General features: G+C 34.5%; 1 protein-coding gene across 4 annotated transcripts in view; it reads right to left on the reverse strand.

Annotated features, from left to right (window-relative positions):
- Cfh (complement factor H) overlaps positions 1-17,182 on the reverse strand; it is a 94,762-nt gene that overhangs the window by 12,155 nt on the left and 65,425 nt on the right. The window contains exons 12-20 of one of the 4 annotated variants that reach the window (XM_034512833.2): positions 13,656-13,829; positions 12,759-12,941; positions 12,493-12,672; positions 10,044-10,220; positions 7,594-7,776; positions 7,222-7,431; positions 6,500-6,673; positions 5,715-5,891; positions 3,822-3,998 (exon numbers count right to left, since the gene is read on the reverse strand). In XM_034512833.2, the coding sequence (XP_034368724.1) occupies positions 3,822-3,998; positions 5,715-5,891; positions 6,500-6,673; positions 7,222-7,431; positions 7,594-7,776; positions 10,044-10,220; positions 12,493-12,672; positions 12,759-12,941; positions 13,656-13,829 (1,635 nt within the window). Of the gene's footprint in view, positions 1-3,821; positions 3,999-5,714; positions 5,892-6,499; positions 6,674-7,221; positions 7,432-7,593; positions 7,777-10,043; positions 10,221-12,492; positions 12,673-12,758; positions 12,945-13,655; positions 13,830-17,182 lie in introns of all 4 variants that reach the window. The other 3 variants (XM_034512832.2, XM_034512835.2, XM_034512834.2) reach the window with 3 other exon arrangements.

Consider the following 17,182-nt stretch of genomic DNA (forward strand, 5'->3'; position numbering starts at 1 on the left):
ATTAATAAGTAGGTATTAGCCAAAAAAGTACTGAATACCCAGGATACAATTGTCAGACCTCAAGAAGGTTAACAAGCTGAAGGGCCCAAGTGAGGATGCCTCAATCCCACTTAGAAGGAAGAAGAAGGAAATCATGGGGGGAAGGGAGAGGGAGGTACCTGGGTAGGAGATGAAAAACGGTGAAGATGATCAGGTATTGCGGACAGGGGGAAGCAGGACTGAATCCCTGTAGGATATCAGAAAGAAAGGAAATAGACATCCTCAGGAGGTAGGAGTTGGGGAGACCCTATAGAAAGTGAGAGACTCTTCAGTCTCTCTTCCTAGTCTAAAACTGGAGAAGAAGCTGAGGAAAAGGAGGTTCAGTGACAGGCCGATATTGGGATCCAGCTCAAGGGGAGTCTAGCATGGCTGCTCTCTAAGAGGCCCAAAAAGCAGCTGAAAGAGATGCAGATACTTACATCCAAGCAATGGACAGAAACAGGGAACCCCTGTAGTTTAAATAGGGAAAAGCTGTAAGAAGCTGAGAGGTAGGGTGACCCCATAGGAAGCCCAACAGTCTTAAATAACCTGGACCCCAAAATCTCTCAGACACTGAACAACCAACCAGACAGCATACACCAGCTGATATGAGGCCCTAATACATATACAGCAGAGGACTGGGTCTGGTCTCAATGAGAGATAATACGCCTAATTAACTCTGTAGAGACTTGAGGTCTCAGGGACTTGGGAGGTCTGGTGGAGACACTACATCCTCTTGAAGATGGGGAGAAAGTATGGGATGAAGAACAGTCAGAGGGCAGAGTAGGAGAGAGATAAGGACTGAAATGTAAAAAAGATTTAAAGAATATATATATATACATATATATATGTATGAATATATATATATGTATGTATATATATATATCCATAAATAGAGAACCCAAACATAAAGTAACAAATGAAGTGATATTCAAAATAGACTAAAAATTGTTTCACATGCAAATGATCTGAGTATTGAGATATGATGGGTGGACAAGACAGTTGATATTTCTTTGTAGATAGAATTTAAATATGTCCATTATAAATACATAATTCATATTCAATAATAAATGACTAACTGATATAAACTGAAATTTTTCTGTGATTTTAAATCAAATTTTAACATGTACTCATTGAAAATTCCCACATGTTGAGCTCAACATGTAAGAAATATGGAATGCTAACATATAAATATTTTCTCATATAGAGAAAATCTCTTATACCATTTTCTTACATCTGAAAGTAATTATTTGGAAAATAATGGGATTACTTTATATAAATATGTTTTATACATTTAATATTTAATAAAAAAGTCAATGTTTTTAGTTGTAATGTGATTAATTTTTTCTTAGTAGCAATTGCTCCTCTAATCTGATACTTTTTTTTTGGAAATTTCCCACAATACTTCTTTATTATAGTCACCAAAACTGTATCATTTTATCTTCATTTTTTTAAAAAAATGCTTTTCTTATCACTTTGGTAGTGAGCTTAGCCTTTAACAGCTAAATCATCTCTTGAATGACCATGCTGTATGCTAACTAGATGGCCAGGACACAAAGACTGGATAGCTCAGACACCTGGAATGCATGTCTTGTGAACTTGTCAGCAGACAAGCTTTCTGTAGCAGCAGATGGGAGCAGAAGAAGAAACCCACAGCCAGACATTATGAGGAGAGAGTCTAAGTTGGAAGTTTTCATTGCGTTCCTTCTCTAGGAGATCAGGGAATCCCACAGCAGATCGCAGGGTGGTAATTGTGGGAGTCATAGGGGATTGAGTACATATGGAGAACCTAGTCCACTAAATCAACTAAGCAGGGCTCACATAGGCTCACAGAGACTAAAGCAGTAAACAAGAGGAAGGTATGGATCTGCACAAGGTCTTCTGTGTATATATTATGGCTGTTAGCTTGGTGTTATTGTGGAACTCCTAACTGGGAATAGGTATATATTTGACCATTTCATCTGCTTTTAGGAGTCTTTTTTCCTATAAAGTTGCCTTGTCCAGCCTCAATGTGAGAGGACTTTTGATCTTTCTTACTATAACTTGTGTTTTCATGTTTGGCTATTGTCCCTTGGAGGACTATTCTGAAGAAAAGAAGAGTGCAGGGGATCTGGGAATAGGTACAGTTTGAGGAAGCTGAGAGAATTGAAGGGAGAAGAAACTGTGGTCAATTTAATAAAGAAAGTTAAAAAGCAACATCCTTAGTCATCAAAGAAATGCAAATCAAAACAACCATGAGATTCCACCTTGCACAAACCAGAATAGCTTCCCAAGTCAGTCAAATGACAGTATATGCTAAACAAGATCTAAAGAAAGAGGAACACTCCTCCATTTCTGGTGATTGCAAAATTTATACAACCACTCTGGGAATTAATCTGGTGATTTCTCAGAAAATTGGAAATACCACTCCTGGGCATATACCTAAAAGATGCTCTACCATACCACAAGGAGACATGCTCCATTATGTTCATAATAACTAGAAGCTGGAAACAACCCAGATGTCTCTCCACTGAAGAATGGATACAGAAAATGTGATTCGTTTACATAATAGAATGCTATTCAACTATTAAAAACTAGAACATCATGAAGCAGGCAAATTGGTGAAACTACAAAAAATCTTCTTGATTGAGGTATCCTAGACTCAAAAAGACATTCATTCATGGTATGTACTCACTGATAAGTGGCTATTAGCCCAAAAGTACAGAATATCCATTCTGTACCCCACAGGCCCTAAGAAGTTAAACAAGAATGAAGTCCCAAGTGAGGATGCTTCAATCTGACATAGAATATGAAACAAAATAATCATGGAAGGTAGAGGAAGGGGTTTTCCTGGGTGGAAGAGGAGAGGGGAAGGGAAAGGCGGACAGGATCAGGTGTGGGCAAAACAGAAGAGAGAAGCACAGGGTCCAGGAAAATAAGTGAAGGTGCGGGGGACAGGGGATGAATGGAACCTCCTTAAAGTCCAAGAGACCCAGGATGGAGAGGCTCTCAGGTCTCAGTGCGGGTGAGTTTATGCAAAATCCTGAAGAGTGGGAAAGGAACCTGAAGAAACCACTTCCAATAGTTCAATAGGACCTCCAGTGGAGGGATGTGACACCAACCCACCTTCAAAAATTTAGACCACAAATTGTTCTTGTCTAAAAGAAATGCAGGAACAAAAATGAAGCAGAGACTGAAGGAATTCCCAACCAGTTATTGGCCCAATGTGAAATCTGTTCCATGGGCGGGCACCAAATCCTGACACTATTACTGGTACTATGTTGTGCTTGCAGACAGGAGTCTAGCATGGCTTTCTACTGATAACCTTTACCAGCAGCTGACTGAGACAGAAGCAGATATGTACAGCCTAGCATTGGACAGAGATCTGGGACCCCTATGGAAGAGTTAGGGGATGGATTGAAGGAGCTGAAGGGGAAGGAAACCCTTAACTAACTAACCTGGACACCTCTGAGATTGCAGAGACTAAGCCACAAACCAAAGAGTATACAGGGGCTGGTAAGAGGCTCCTGGCACATATATAGCTGGAGACTCCCTTTTCTGGCCTCAGAGGGAGAGGATGCACCTAATCCTTTATAGAATTGATGACCCAGAGAAGAGGGATGGAGGGGGCATCCTCTCAAGGGTGAAGTAGAGGGGACATTGGGGAAAGAGCTCTAGGAGAGGAGACTGGGAGGGGACAACATTTGGGATGTAAATTAATAAAATAATTTAATTTTTTAAAAAAATTGGGTCAGTCTATTTTCACTAATGTACAATAACTAAATTACGTTGTCAAATAAACGTTAGGGAAAATGATGCCCTACCTTGGCATTTCGGTGGTTCTGTCCAAATCCCATTTTGACACATCACTTCCATTTCCCCAAATAGTTCAAAAGGTTTATTACATTCATAACGTACTGTGTCACCAGATGGATATTTAGCCTTGGACCTTGTGACTATAGTAGCATTTGGTACATGTGGTGGATCCACACAGGAATTATCTAAAGAGCAAATGAAGTATCATTACCTATTTGCTCATCTTGAGTATCTAATTATGGCATAAGATTCCAAATGTATTCCTGACTTGATGAATGGATAAAGAAAATTTGCTACATTTATTTATACACAAAAAATGAAATCATGAATGTCACGGGTAAATGATAGGAAATATTTATATGTATGTATGTGTATATATATACACACATACATACACACACACACATATATATATGTATACTTATATACATATATACATATATATATATATATATATATATATATATATATATATATATAAACTTGTATAAGTAAACTTGTATTAGGTTTTTATAATATCCCTCAAATAACCTGTAACTTTTGCTGTTTATGTCTGTATTCTGTTTTTTGTCTCCCCTTCCTAACATACCTAACTACCTACTCTATTTCACCATCTTAAGGAGACAAAAATCTTGCCCCCAATCCCTTACTCTATACCTAACCTCTATTGTTCTATGGATTATAACTTAGCTTTCATTGACTTTACACCTATTATCTATATATAAGCAAATATATACATGTATATATTTCTGTGTCTGAGACACCTCACTCAGGATGAATTTTTATCTATTTCCATCATTTACCTGTGACATATAAATTCAATCACCAAAAAATGTTAGGAGACAGAGCCCCAGTGGACATATCCTGTCAACAATGAAGTTTTTATTACTGGGATTAGGGTACATGTAATTAAATGGGTGCCAAAGGGGTCACATGGAACCTCTCTAAACAACATAATTGACAAGACTATAGATTGTACCCCATAACCGGATGGCAAGGCTACGCTGTGAAAGACAACACTTATTCAACTCACTGAACATAGCAAAGTTGCACTGGTGCCTACATAGGTATGCCTCTTTGGTACAGTAAGGTACTTGGCATGCTGTTATATATATTATGGTTTTCAAGTTAGTATTTTTATGGGATTCCTGAGTGTATAAAGTGGTGCTTTGTGTCTGCATAGTTTTTTATCCCTTTTGTTCTGCTGTTTCCCCTAAAATTATTTTGTCACCCCACTATATGTTTGGATTTTTGTGTTTTATTATTATTACTCATTAGAAGCCTATTTTCTTTCTCCTGAAATATAGAAAATGGATAGATCAGATGAGACCAAAGGTGAGAAGGAACAGTAATGAGTGAAAGGAAGAGAAACGTATCAGGATATACTATGTGAGAAAAAAAACTGTAGAGGAAAAAAAGAACATTGTTTTAAGAATACCATAGTCATAAGAAAATGATGACCAAATAAAATATCCTAATAAATTTGATAAAATGAGATATAAGCAAGATCTCAATTGAAAGATAATTATTAAACAATGTATCAATAAATATTTATAACCTAAAGCACATTTCAAACTGAGTCATACATAGATCCTCAAAAAGACATTATAGGAGACTTAAGGTGTCATCTCTAGATGTTTTCCTATTTAGGATGTCTAGCATGTACTCCTTGGTATTAATTTACATTTTCAAAACATGGTCCAAAGATACTGATGATGCTGTCTGTAGAATCCAACTCTGAACATTATCAGCTTAACCATCAGGTTTTCAATTGAATGCTTCTATTTTTTTTTTAAATATAAACCAACTTGATCTCCCTTTAAAACTAATCTCTGCACTATTTTCTATTATGTCATTCTCTGTCACTAAAATAAATACATGTTAAAAGCTCATCCAAATACCTTTGCATACTGGGTGTCCAGTCCAGTTGGCATTAACACATGTCACAGTGTCAGAGCCATTCATGTGATAACCTGGTGGACATTTGAATGTCACTTGTTCTCCTGACCTATATGATTTTTTTTTCTTTTTTGTCAGTATGGCAGGTTCAAATGTGGGTAAAACGTCACAATCAGTTTCTGAAAAGAAAAATAAATTATGTAGGTAAATGCTTTCAGGAAGCTGTAGAATATAAAATATATGAAACAATAGTTACCTTCATAGTGAACAATAAATACAGTACTTTTCTCATTTTGACTTAGTTATATTGAATTCTTTCATATTTATGAAAATAAATAAGGTAGATACAGAACTCTAATGATCATAATTCTTGAGATTTTACATTTTGCATTCAATTTTTCTCATACTTTCCATGCTTATAGAGTATTTCTACTTTATGTTTTATCAAAAGCAAATTATGATTATTATTTCAAAAATTTAGAGTACATGTAATTGTTGTGGCATTGCTGCTAAAACTGTTATTGTAGTGATGAGCCTGTTTAGAGGAGCCTGTGTGTTCTTGAAGTCTGGGGATTCTGATATCTCAGACTACATAGAACAAAAATAATTTAGTTGGGCTGAAAAGATAAACTATGCTTTTGCCAGTTTATCTGTATTTTACTTCCAATATCCAGATCTATGCAGCAAAACCTTCTTATATGCTAGAATTATGGCTTCCTTTCTTAATTGCGCAATGTATAGATATAATTAGATTAAATATTACACAAAAATGAAAATAAAACTGTACTTATGCATTGTGGTGGTTCAGACCACTTTTCCCCTTCACATTTAATAAATGCTGGTCCATCAATTCCAAAACCTTCAGAACAATTGTATGTAACCTCTGCTCCATATTGGTAACTCTCTAGTTCATGAGAAACAATACCAAGAGGAATTGAAGGTGGAGGTCCACAAGGAATTCCTGAAAAAGACACAAATGTGAGTAACATAGTCAAAACATTCCACATTGTACTAATACAGAAATTCACTAGAAGGAAATGTTAACTAGAAAAAAGATGTGTCATCATATAGAAGGTGGGCAGTGATTTTTAATATCATTCTGTTGTCTTGCATCTGTTAAACAACTTCAAAGAATTAATAATTTCAGAAAATACAACCTATTGTGGGATGGCTGTGGGGAGCACATTATGGGAAAAAGACACTTTGGACTTTTATACTCGGTGGCAAATCAAACAATACAACTCACATAAGCAGATCAAGTCTGTAGACTATACATCATATTTAAAACAGAAATTCAAGAATAAAACTAGATTTAAGTAGAAACAGTACAATCAACTAAAGCAGCATAGATTGAAATATGCAAGTACACATGTATGGTTAAAATATATAAATGTGTGTGTGTGTGCTGATCTAAATTGTTCTTTCTTCTGGTTAGGATGAGAGTAAAAATTGATGGATGAGAGTAATAACTTGTTTAAACCCACTGTTGAATTTTCATGTCACTCTCACCAACACAATGAGGTGGAGAGCTCCATTTTCCCATGTAGCAAGTTATCACATTCTCTTCAGATATCCTGAAACCATCATCACAGACATAGCTGAATTCAGTTCCGTGTTCATGGCTGCTGGACTCATTTGAATCTCTAATTTCTTCTGAAGGTCTGGGTAATTTAATAGATCCGTGTTTTATTTTAGGGGGCTGGAAACATGGAATTTTTTCTACATGAAGAACATAAATGAAATCGTCAAGCACAAGTAAAAACTTACATTTAGAAAATAAAACACACTATTTGAATTATGTATCTAAAATATTTACAGTATGCCCTTTCAATACATATTCTTTCACCTGAGGTCTAATGTTGTAACGTCATAGCTACTGACCAATGCAACGTGGCAATGACTGCCACCTTCCATCTTTGCACACCATTTCTTCTGCGTCCTGAGTTAGGTAATTGTCTTGGCAAAGAACAGATAATTTTTCTCCATCCAAGTATTTCACTGTGGTTTCAATCACTTGAGCATTTGGAATCTGTGGTGGAGGAGGGCAGGATGTTTCCTCTTTTCCTAGAAAACATAAAAAATTGTGGTTCTTTACTAAAGACAGTATCTTAAATTATTGAAGTAGTAATAAATAGTAAATTAAATAGTAAATTATTCATTAAATAGTAAATTAGTTATAACAACGTAAAAATTGTCCATATTTTATACATTTTACTTGTATAGCAATTTAATATAGTGATTTTTGTAAGTATAGTGATTCTTTGAAATTTTTCTCAGTTTTAATGCAGTTTTATATTATTTTATAAAACTTGCTTCAGTCAGTTCTAGCCTTTAAAATATTTTAGCTGAATTATATATTTAAATATATTATATTAAGTTTAAGCTTACAGAGATATTTTTCTAGAGCTGTCTATAGATATTTATGATCTAATATGTTGGATTACATTAAAAATTCCCATGAAATAATTTCCAAATGAAAGTTGATTAGTGAAAGTTGTACTTGTATTTATTTAATATACTAATGACTTTTCTCATTGTTGTGATGAAATACCTGACAAAAGAAGCTTAGGAAGGAAGGAAGGAAGGGAGGGAGAGAGGAAGGGAGGGAGGAAGAAGAAAAAAGAAGGAAGGAAAGAAGGAAAAAAGGAAGGAAATAAAGAAAGGAGGAAGAAAATGAAGGAAATAAGAAACAAGGAAAGAAGGAACGAAGAAAAGAAGAATGAAGAAAAGAAGAATGAAGAAGAATGAAGAATGAAGTTAGCTCATCATACAAGGAAGCAATCGCAGCAGAAATGCGAAGGTGCTGCTCACATTGTATCCATAGTCAGGATGCACAGTCACGTTTCCCTTTTTATTTATGCCAGAAGATTAACTCTTGGTTAATAAGAATATGGAAATTGATAAGAAGTGATGTGTATTATGTAATTCAAAATGTCAACTACCCTGGACATTCCATTTAACCTGAAATGAATATAGATTGAAAACTGATGGTTCACAATTATGATAATGTAGTGCTGGTATTAATGCTCTTCTGACAAGTTTTCTACTAACTCACTACAAAATCATCTCTCCTATTCAAAACATGAATGGGCACTTACTTAATGGTTACTAATAATTTCATTCTTTTATGTATTTCTGCTTAAGTGGAATTACTAGAAATAAATCAACACTATGTAGCAAATACATTTCTCTACATTCTTTGAACAACTAGCTAGTCATACATAAAAGAAAAACAATTACTATCTCAATACTATAACCAAAATGATAACAGAAATAATAAAATAACAGAGACAACTATAGAACAACACGTGCACTCCATTAATATGTACATAATAAGTTTAATTTTGGAATGGCATGGAAATACTTTCTATGAACCTTAGTTAAAATATTAATGAGGCAGGGCCTCCAAAACAACAGTGATAAATAGAAAAAAAAGCAGAAATAGTAGTAGAATGACTCTGCTGCCAATTGACATGGAATGGAAGGTGTCAAAGAAATCAGAATTTTCCAATTAAGCTGATTGTTAGAAGACTTAAATAATTGTTATATTTGCAGAACACACAGTCATACTGAAAGACATGATGATTAATCATAGGCACAGAAATGGCGTAGCACATTTGTTGTGATAAAATTATCATACATAGTAGAACTCTAAGAATAAGGGACCATTATGACTCATAGGTAAAGCCAGGTTGATCAGGTTTGTGTGTTTTACACTACAGGTCACAACCAAACATGATACTGTAATTTTTAAATCAACTCCTAGATTAAAAAGTATTTTTCCAGAAATTTTGTTACAAGAGAATATTTTCATATGTGGCAGGATATCTGAACTCATGAAATCTCAAAAGGGTGGTCACCTAACAAGATATTCATGATGACAATAACAACTGACAAACTAGTATAGACAGGGAAAATGCTACATGACCCTTTCCCTAAATGAAGAGCTACAGGCAATTAATGGCTGTCTAGTCTGGAATAATCAGTCTTCTCTCTGGATGAGAGAGCAAACAAATACCAATCCAATGCACTTAGTTCTAAGCACATACACATAGGAGAAACACTGAATGGACTCATTAGGTTTAATTTATATATACAAGTTTTATTTGTATATATTATTCATATATGTATGTATGCTTATACACATACATCAAGAAGAGGTCATAAACTGGATATGAAATTGGAGGGACACAATAGGCATTGAGTTGGAGTGGGAAGAGGGAGATGTAGAAATATAAATACAGGCTTTACACATAAAAATCTAGGAAAATTTTATTAAGGAAATAAAAGCATAGAACACTCATGAAAAGACAGTGCCAAAAAGAGCTTACTTGTACAGTTTGGTTCAGGATCCCATTTTCCATTGATGCAGATTGAGGATTCATACTCTTGTTTTCCTCTACATTTATAACTCATGCTAGAGTTATGATTAAATTCATTCTTATTTGGGTGAATTGCCTCTATGTCAGTTGACCTCAGTGTTTTACACTTCTCCAGTTTATCTGTTGCTGTATGATATTATTTCCATGAAAAGTAAAAACACTTATAAGAAGTGATTGAGCTAATGCATTAAAATATTTATACAGTAGATGTACAATGAAACTACACCTTAGTACTATAAAGTCTGCAAACCAAAATGTTCAAACTCAACATGTCAAAGTGGCCTATCGTGTGGGAACTAGATATCATGTCCACTCTTTTATGTCTCAGAGACAGTTTGTACCATTGAGAGACTTGGGAACTAGACAACTACAAAAGTATTTTAAAAAATCACTGTCTCAGATGCTCTACCTAAGAAATGATTATGACATGACCAACTCTGGTCATAGGCTTAAAAGCTGTGAAAATATTCAAATTCATTACTCTCCCATTTTCATAATGTTAAAATGTTAAAAATATTAAAATAAAAAAATGTGTTGATAGGATATAGGAATGTTCTGCTCTACATTGTTTTTTTTGATAGATGTGACACAAGAAAAAGAGCATCTATAATGTGTAGAATACAAATATTTCAAAGTATTTTATGAGAGAATTGGTATAAGAAATTAGGTGCTTGTAGCCACCACCTATCTCCTTTATATTCCCTTCATAGGAGTCTATAAAAATACTTTCATATTCCAGGTTATTCTATAATATACCAATATTAAATTATAATAATAAGCTTTTCTGCTTGTGTTATGAGTTAAGTAAGGACTATATATGGGCTTTTAATATGTTATGTATTTTAATTATTTGGTGAAAATGAGAGTCCTTTTAGAATTTGACATTTCAGTACAGGTCTTAGATAACATTCATTAATAACTTGAAATCTAGAGTCAAATGAACATAGTGCAAATGAAAATAAATAATTAGACAAAGGTTGTGTAACTTGTAAAATGTCAACAAGAGTGAGACAAACACTAAAGACTCCTGAGAATTAGCCCCTCCCTAAAGATTGTGCCACAAAAAGACAAAAACTGATGTTCTGTGAAGGAAAAAGAAGAAGGTCAAAGGGGCATGATGACTATGTGGTTGATTTGTGTCTGAATCTATTATTTATCAGGAGAAAGTTAAGGATATGGAGAAAAGTAATGTATAGTGTCACAGTAAAAATATTTACTGTATATAATAAATGAATAAATAAATAAATAAATACACAGTAAAAAAAAGTAATAACATTAACTTTGTAGCCCAGGAAGACATAATTGGAGAGAGTCATACTAGGGAGGCTATAGACAGATTAACTAAACTAAACCTCTTTATCTGAACAAATAATAAAGTAGAATAGAGCATAAAAATAAGTATAAAATAATATTAAATAAAGAATTCAGTTTTTATATGATGTTATGTCTGATCTTTCTCCATATGAAATTATTTATTAAAAAGTTTTAAAGCAATGATGAAGATGGGTTTGACAAAATGTGTTTGTTGAGCAAAAATTCATTAGGATTAATATGCAGTAGAGGTATTCATTTACATAATAAACTATTATGGAGTTTGGGTGTTCAGGCATGGAGAACATATCATTAAAAAACACAAGTATAGTTGCTGTTTCCAAAGGAACTCCATGTTTCTCTGGCATTAACAAACACCCAAAACTCCAATAAATAGTAAAGGCTGGACACCAGGGACCATGCTAAAAGAATGACCAAGATCACTCAAAAAAAAAAACTTTCTATTTCAGAGAAAAGATAATGTGGACACCAAGATGCTCTCAACTACTTAGGATTGAATAACCAAATAACATGTGGAATCAGTGCAGAATTGATATATGGGATAATGTTTCTCATCCAATCCAGTCCCTGAGTTCTACAGCTGATGACAGGGCAGATGGTCCCAGCTCCAGCACATTGACCTTAGAATGCAGCCCATGGAATTACACAAGTATTATAGATGTGCTTAGGGAAGACAGTTTGTTTTGGGAGTAGGAAATGAATTATAAGTAGACTTTATTCCTTAGTTTTCCAAGAACTGAGAGGAAAATCGCATGAAATAACAACAATGATAATTTTGTAAGATAGTCATATTTTTGTGTGTTAATCTTCACATTTCAGTCACATCAAACTTTATATTTAACAACTAGATTCATCTTAAGATAATGAATAAGCTTTTATAGGTTATATTGATTCCTGTTCATCTGTAGACATACATAAAATTATACACAATGAAAGCGTGAATTCATATTATTTAACACTAGATATTCCCAAAAGACTCCTAACTACAAAAGTATACAGTAGTATATATTTCTACAATAAAAATATTAAAATTTATAAAGTATCCATTTTATGCACACATACTTACAAACACATTGAGGAAGCTGGATCCACCTTCCACTAATACAAGAAACTGACCCCTGTCCAATCATTGTGAAGTTTTCTGCACAAGTGAACTCCACTGAAACTCCATGGTAATAGGGAGGGTCAGAAAAATGGACAGAGCCATGATCAAGTTCAGGAATCTCTCCACATGTTCTCTCTTCCTCTGTAGATGTTTCACAAAAATGTATTTATGATCAAGGCACCACTTCAAATACAAAATAGCTTTGAGGTATTAATGTTTTTACTTACCAACACATACAGGCAAGGTTGTCCAGGTCCCATCAACACATTGAATTTTATTGGGTCCCTTCAGTAGAAATCTAGGCTTGCAATCATATTCCACCACATCACCATGGCTGTATTCAACTTTCTTTGTTCCCTTAATTTCCCCATTAAGGATTTCAGGAGGTTGTGCACATGATCTTACTTGATCTACTGTAGAAATACTGTATAAATGAAAATGTCCATCTTACAGTCTAAAATTTTAGCAAATGGAGAAAATTTTAATTTATTCACTGTATCACTGTTTATAACTCTTTTCTAAATAAATAGTATTTATACTAGATTTACATTTCATAGCTGTAATACCTCTGTGGAAATATGATTGAAAGTGTATTAAAGGTGGAAGAATTTTTGGTCAACCTGACACCTTGAAGACACATGCAAATAACTCAGTAATTGTTGTATTGATTATAATGATTTTCACATTGACTGGCACTATTTTATCATACAGTTATTTTTTGTAAAAAACATCAGCATTGTGCATTGTATCCATTATAATTTGTTTAATACTTGGTATTGAATTAATTAAAATCTGCTTTTACATGTTTGGACATACTCTATGCAATATGAGGGAAGGCCTACACTATAAAAATATCAGCATTAATGGTAACATAGAGAAAATGAAAGAAATCTCTTTAGTCTCAGCCATCATGTCTGCATGTATGAATACATTTATAACACATTTATCTTGTTATTAGCCTCATAAATATGTGGCTTTGTATTAGCCATATAATAAATGTCCTTTATGGATGTCAATTTCTCTGAACATTTTTATATTATAGGCATATTACATGACTGGGGAATATTAAAATATAAAAATTAAACTTCTGACCCTAATTCATCAAATGTAAAATAGATACTGACCTTTGCATGTAGGGAAACTAGGGGACCATCCAAAGTGATAGCATTGCACTGAATCTGGTCCAACTCTGTGTCCTGTTCGGCATGAGAATTTCAACAAATCTCCAATTGTATATTTTTCTTTATTGGAATAAGCAAATAAGCTTGGATCTAATATGGGAACGCTGCATTCTCTTTCTTGAAAAGTAAGATAATTAGAATATACCATTAATCATCAATAAGTAGGTTTATCTTTCTCATGTACATTCACAAGGAAGGTGCAGGAACCCTCTTCCTTATGAAAAACGTTGTATACTAACATTAGTATAGCCTCTAAATCAATATGGTAATCTCTGAGAAATTTAAGAAAGTGTTCAAAACTGATTTAAATAAATCAACTTATTTTCACTGGATCTGATTTGCTGTGGATAAATATTATTATTAAAGTAATAACTTTCCTATTCTACAACAGAAAATTCTTTGCCTCAGATTTGAAATTAGTGTCAAGCAATATCTAAGTCACATATTAAAATCATTTCAGTTTAATATAATGGGAAAGTAAAATATATAAAATAATTTCTAATGTATTTAAAGTTAGGAAAATATAGTTAGTATATTTTACAATTAAAAAGAACATGAGAAACATGTGCAAAACCTTCACATTAAACCATTTGTTATACTTCTAGTTCTAATTAATAATTAAATGTCAATTATACTAATGCAAATTAAGTGTATAACATTCTCCAGTATGATAAAAATTTTCTCCAATTTTTGACAGTGTAGAGTGTTACCAAAATAAGAAGTAAATAAATATATAATTCCTGCTTTAAACTCTCCCTACTTCTAATGTATAAATTAAAATTCATAATTTTTAATTAGCTTCATTCATAAAGGATAATTGTTACTTTGAAAACTGAAGGGATGGTAACAGGAAGAATCGGGTAGGGTGGAGTGAGAAAGTATTGGAGGAGATGACTAGAGTGAGGTGGAGTGAGAAAGTATTGGAGGAGATGACTAGAATTTGGGGCATTTCAGGGCAAGACAGAACCTTAGTGTAAAGAAAACTCCAAGGAATCTTTAGGATAAGCCTAGTAAAGTCTCCTAGTAGTGGGGTTTAAAGAACCTGAACCAGCCATCTTCTCTAACCAGGAAAGATTACCAGTAAAGAAATTAGAACACCAACCCATCCACAAAATCTTCAACTTACTATTTGTCCTGCCTGCAAGATATGGCTGTAGAACTTGTAGGACTGGCCAGCCAATGATTGGTGTAGTTTAAGACCCAGGCAGTGAGAGAGAGCCATGTCTGACACTAACTGCATGGCCAACAACCAGAAGTTGGATGGTTTAGAAACCTAAAGGTCCCTCAACTGAAGAATGCATATAAATGGGGTACATTTATACAATGATATATTTCTCAAGTTGTTAGAAAAATGCTATTGGGAAATTTACAGGCAAATGATGGAACTAGAAAAAAATAAACCACACTGAGTGAGGCAACCAGACCTGGAAAGACAAAAATGGTATGTACTCATAAGTAGTTATTAGAGATTAAGTAAAGGATAATCATGCTGCAGTCCACAGACCAAGGGAGGCTAAGTAAGAAGGAGGGTAAGTAAGAAAGAGATCACCCTGGGAAACTGCAATAGAATGAGTTTTGTGGGTGAGTTGGAGACAGCAGTAAAATATGATCCACAGAATCAACTAAGCAGGATTCACAGGGGTTACAGAGACTGGAGCTGCAATCAATCAAAGAGCCTGCATGCATCTTTGCTAGGTCCTCTACATACATACTGTTGTTTAGCTTGGGTATTTTTGAGGACTCCTAAAAGTGGGAGTGTGATGGGGGGATTTTCTCCAATTTTTTTTTTTGCCTGCTCTAGAGACCATTATTTTACTTGGTTACTTCATCCTGCCTTGACTTGTCTTATTGTATCTCATTTTGTCATGTATGGTTGATAGCCATGAGAAGCTTGCTCTTCTCTGAAGGCGAAGGGAAGAACAATGCATCTGGTGAAGAAGGGAAGGTGGGATCTGGGAACTGTTGAAGGAAGGGAGGATGCAGTTTGTAGATATTGTAAGAGAGAAGAATATGTAGAAAGAAAAGTAAACAAAAGTAAAGAAAACAAAAGAAAAGACATTTGTGTTACTGGAATTCCTGTTGTAAGATAATTAACAGTTTGATTTTTGCTTTTGTGGGACAAGGATGGAGTGGTCTTATTAGTGTACAGTGGTAAAGACGAACAGTTGAGGGGAGTAAAACACTTTTTTTGTCCAGCTGTAGATTCCATAGATAATTGTAATGCACACCTTTTGGTATCCAATTTTATAACCCCCTTTAGCCCCCTTCTGTGCTGCTAGCAGTAAGAATAAATTCATTTAATCTAAACTTGAATTGAGCCTATATCTGTGCTCTTTCCTAGTGGATTTGAATGCCACAATATAACCATCTATAACTATTGTTTTATTGGCTCCATAAATGTGTATGTGGTTTTTGCTTCTTTTATACAAAGTATTTAAAATATATACCATAATACTCTCTCTCAAAGTGAAAAAAAAAATTGCTCCTCTATTTGACCCAGCTATTTTATTTATACAGATTGTATCAGACCAGAAATTATGTCTGTCCTATTTCTGTCTGTGTCTGTGTGTGTTCGTGTTTATGTGTCTCTGTGTGGTGTGTCTTTATGTGTGTGTGTGTGTGTGTGTGTGTGTGTATGCGTGTGTCCACACCTGTGCCCCCCAGAGCAGGCACTTGCAGAAGCCTGTGAACAGAATATATTCCAGCCAGAAGCTTAGGCTTACAAAAGCCCTCTCAAAACAATGGACAAAGCAGACACTTAGTTCTGGATTTCAAAATGACCACTGGACTCAGGACATGCCTGCAGGACCCTAATACTTTATCAAGCATTCTACTTCCTCATTCCACTATCCTACAAAAGGCCCTTAACCCATCCTATCTGGGTCACTTCATGGACCTCCTATGGAGAGAGAATGAGCTCACCTGAGAGAAACTATTCCTTGAATAAATCTGCTTTTTACTTTTTTTCATTTTGAAACAACGTATTTTGTTTGTTTGTTTATTAACATTTTATTGTATATATTATAAATGAGATCTCCTTTCCTGATTACCACTCCACAAACCCCAATCCCAACCCTTCACGTCTCACTTTTTCCCTATGAGGATGCTCCTCTACCCACTCACCTACTTTCACCTCACTGCTGTAGCATTCCCCTATGTTGGGGCATCAAGGAATTGAAGAAGCCTTTTACATTTGAATTTGGCTCCACTGAATTTATTGCAGGAAAGGGGAAGAAGCAATTCACAGAGGACATAACCTGTGAGATGTGTACTAAAGATTTGAGTGTTTCTCTTTGTCTGAAAGACTTACTTTAGTGCTCTTGTATGGAAATGTATCTGTTTATTTTCTTATGTTCATTGCTCTTTAACTTTGTAGTAAATACTACTCAGCCCAAGAGGACTTGAGAATAATAGTTTGGACACTTCTAACAATGAGAAATTCCCAGAACATTTGAAACAAGCTGAGATGG

This window comes from Arvicanthis niloticus, chromosome 10 (genome assembly GCF_011762505.2).
Source record: "Arvicanthis niloticus isolate mArvNil1 chromosome 10, mArvNil1.pat.X, whole genome shotgun sequence".
Taxonomy (NCBI): domain Eukaryota; kingdom Metazoa; phylum Chordata; class Mammalia; order Rodentia; family Muridae; genus Arvicanthis; species Arvicanthis niloticus.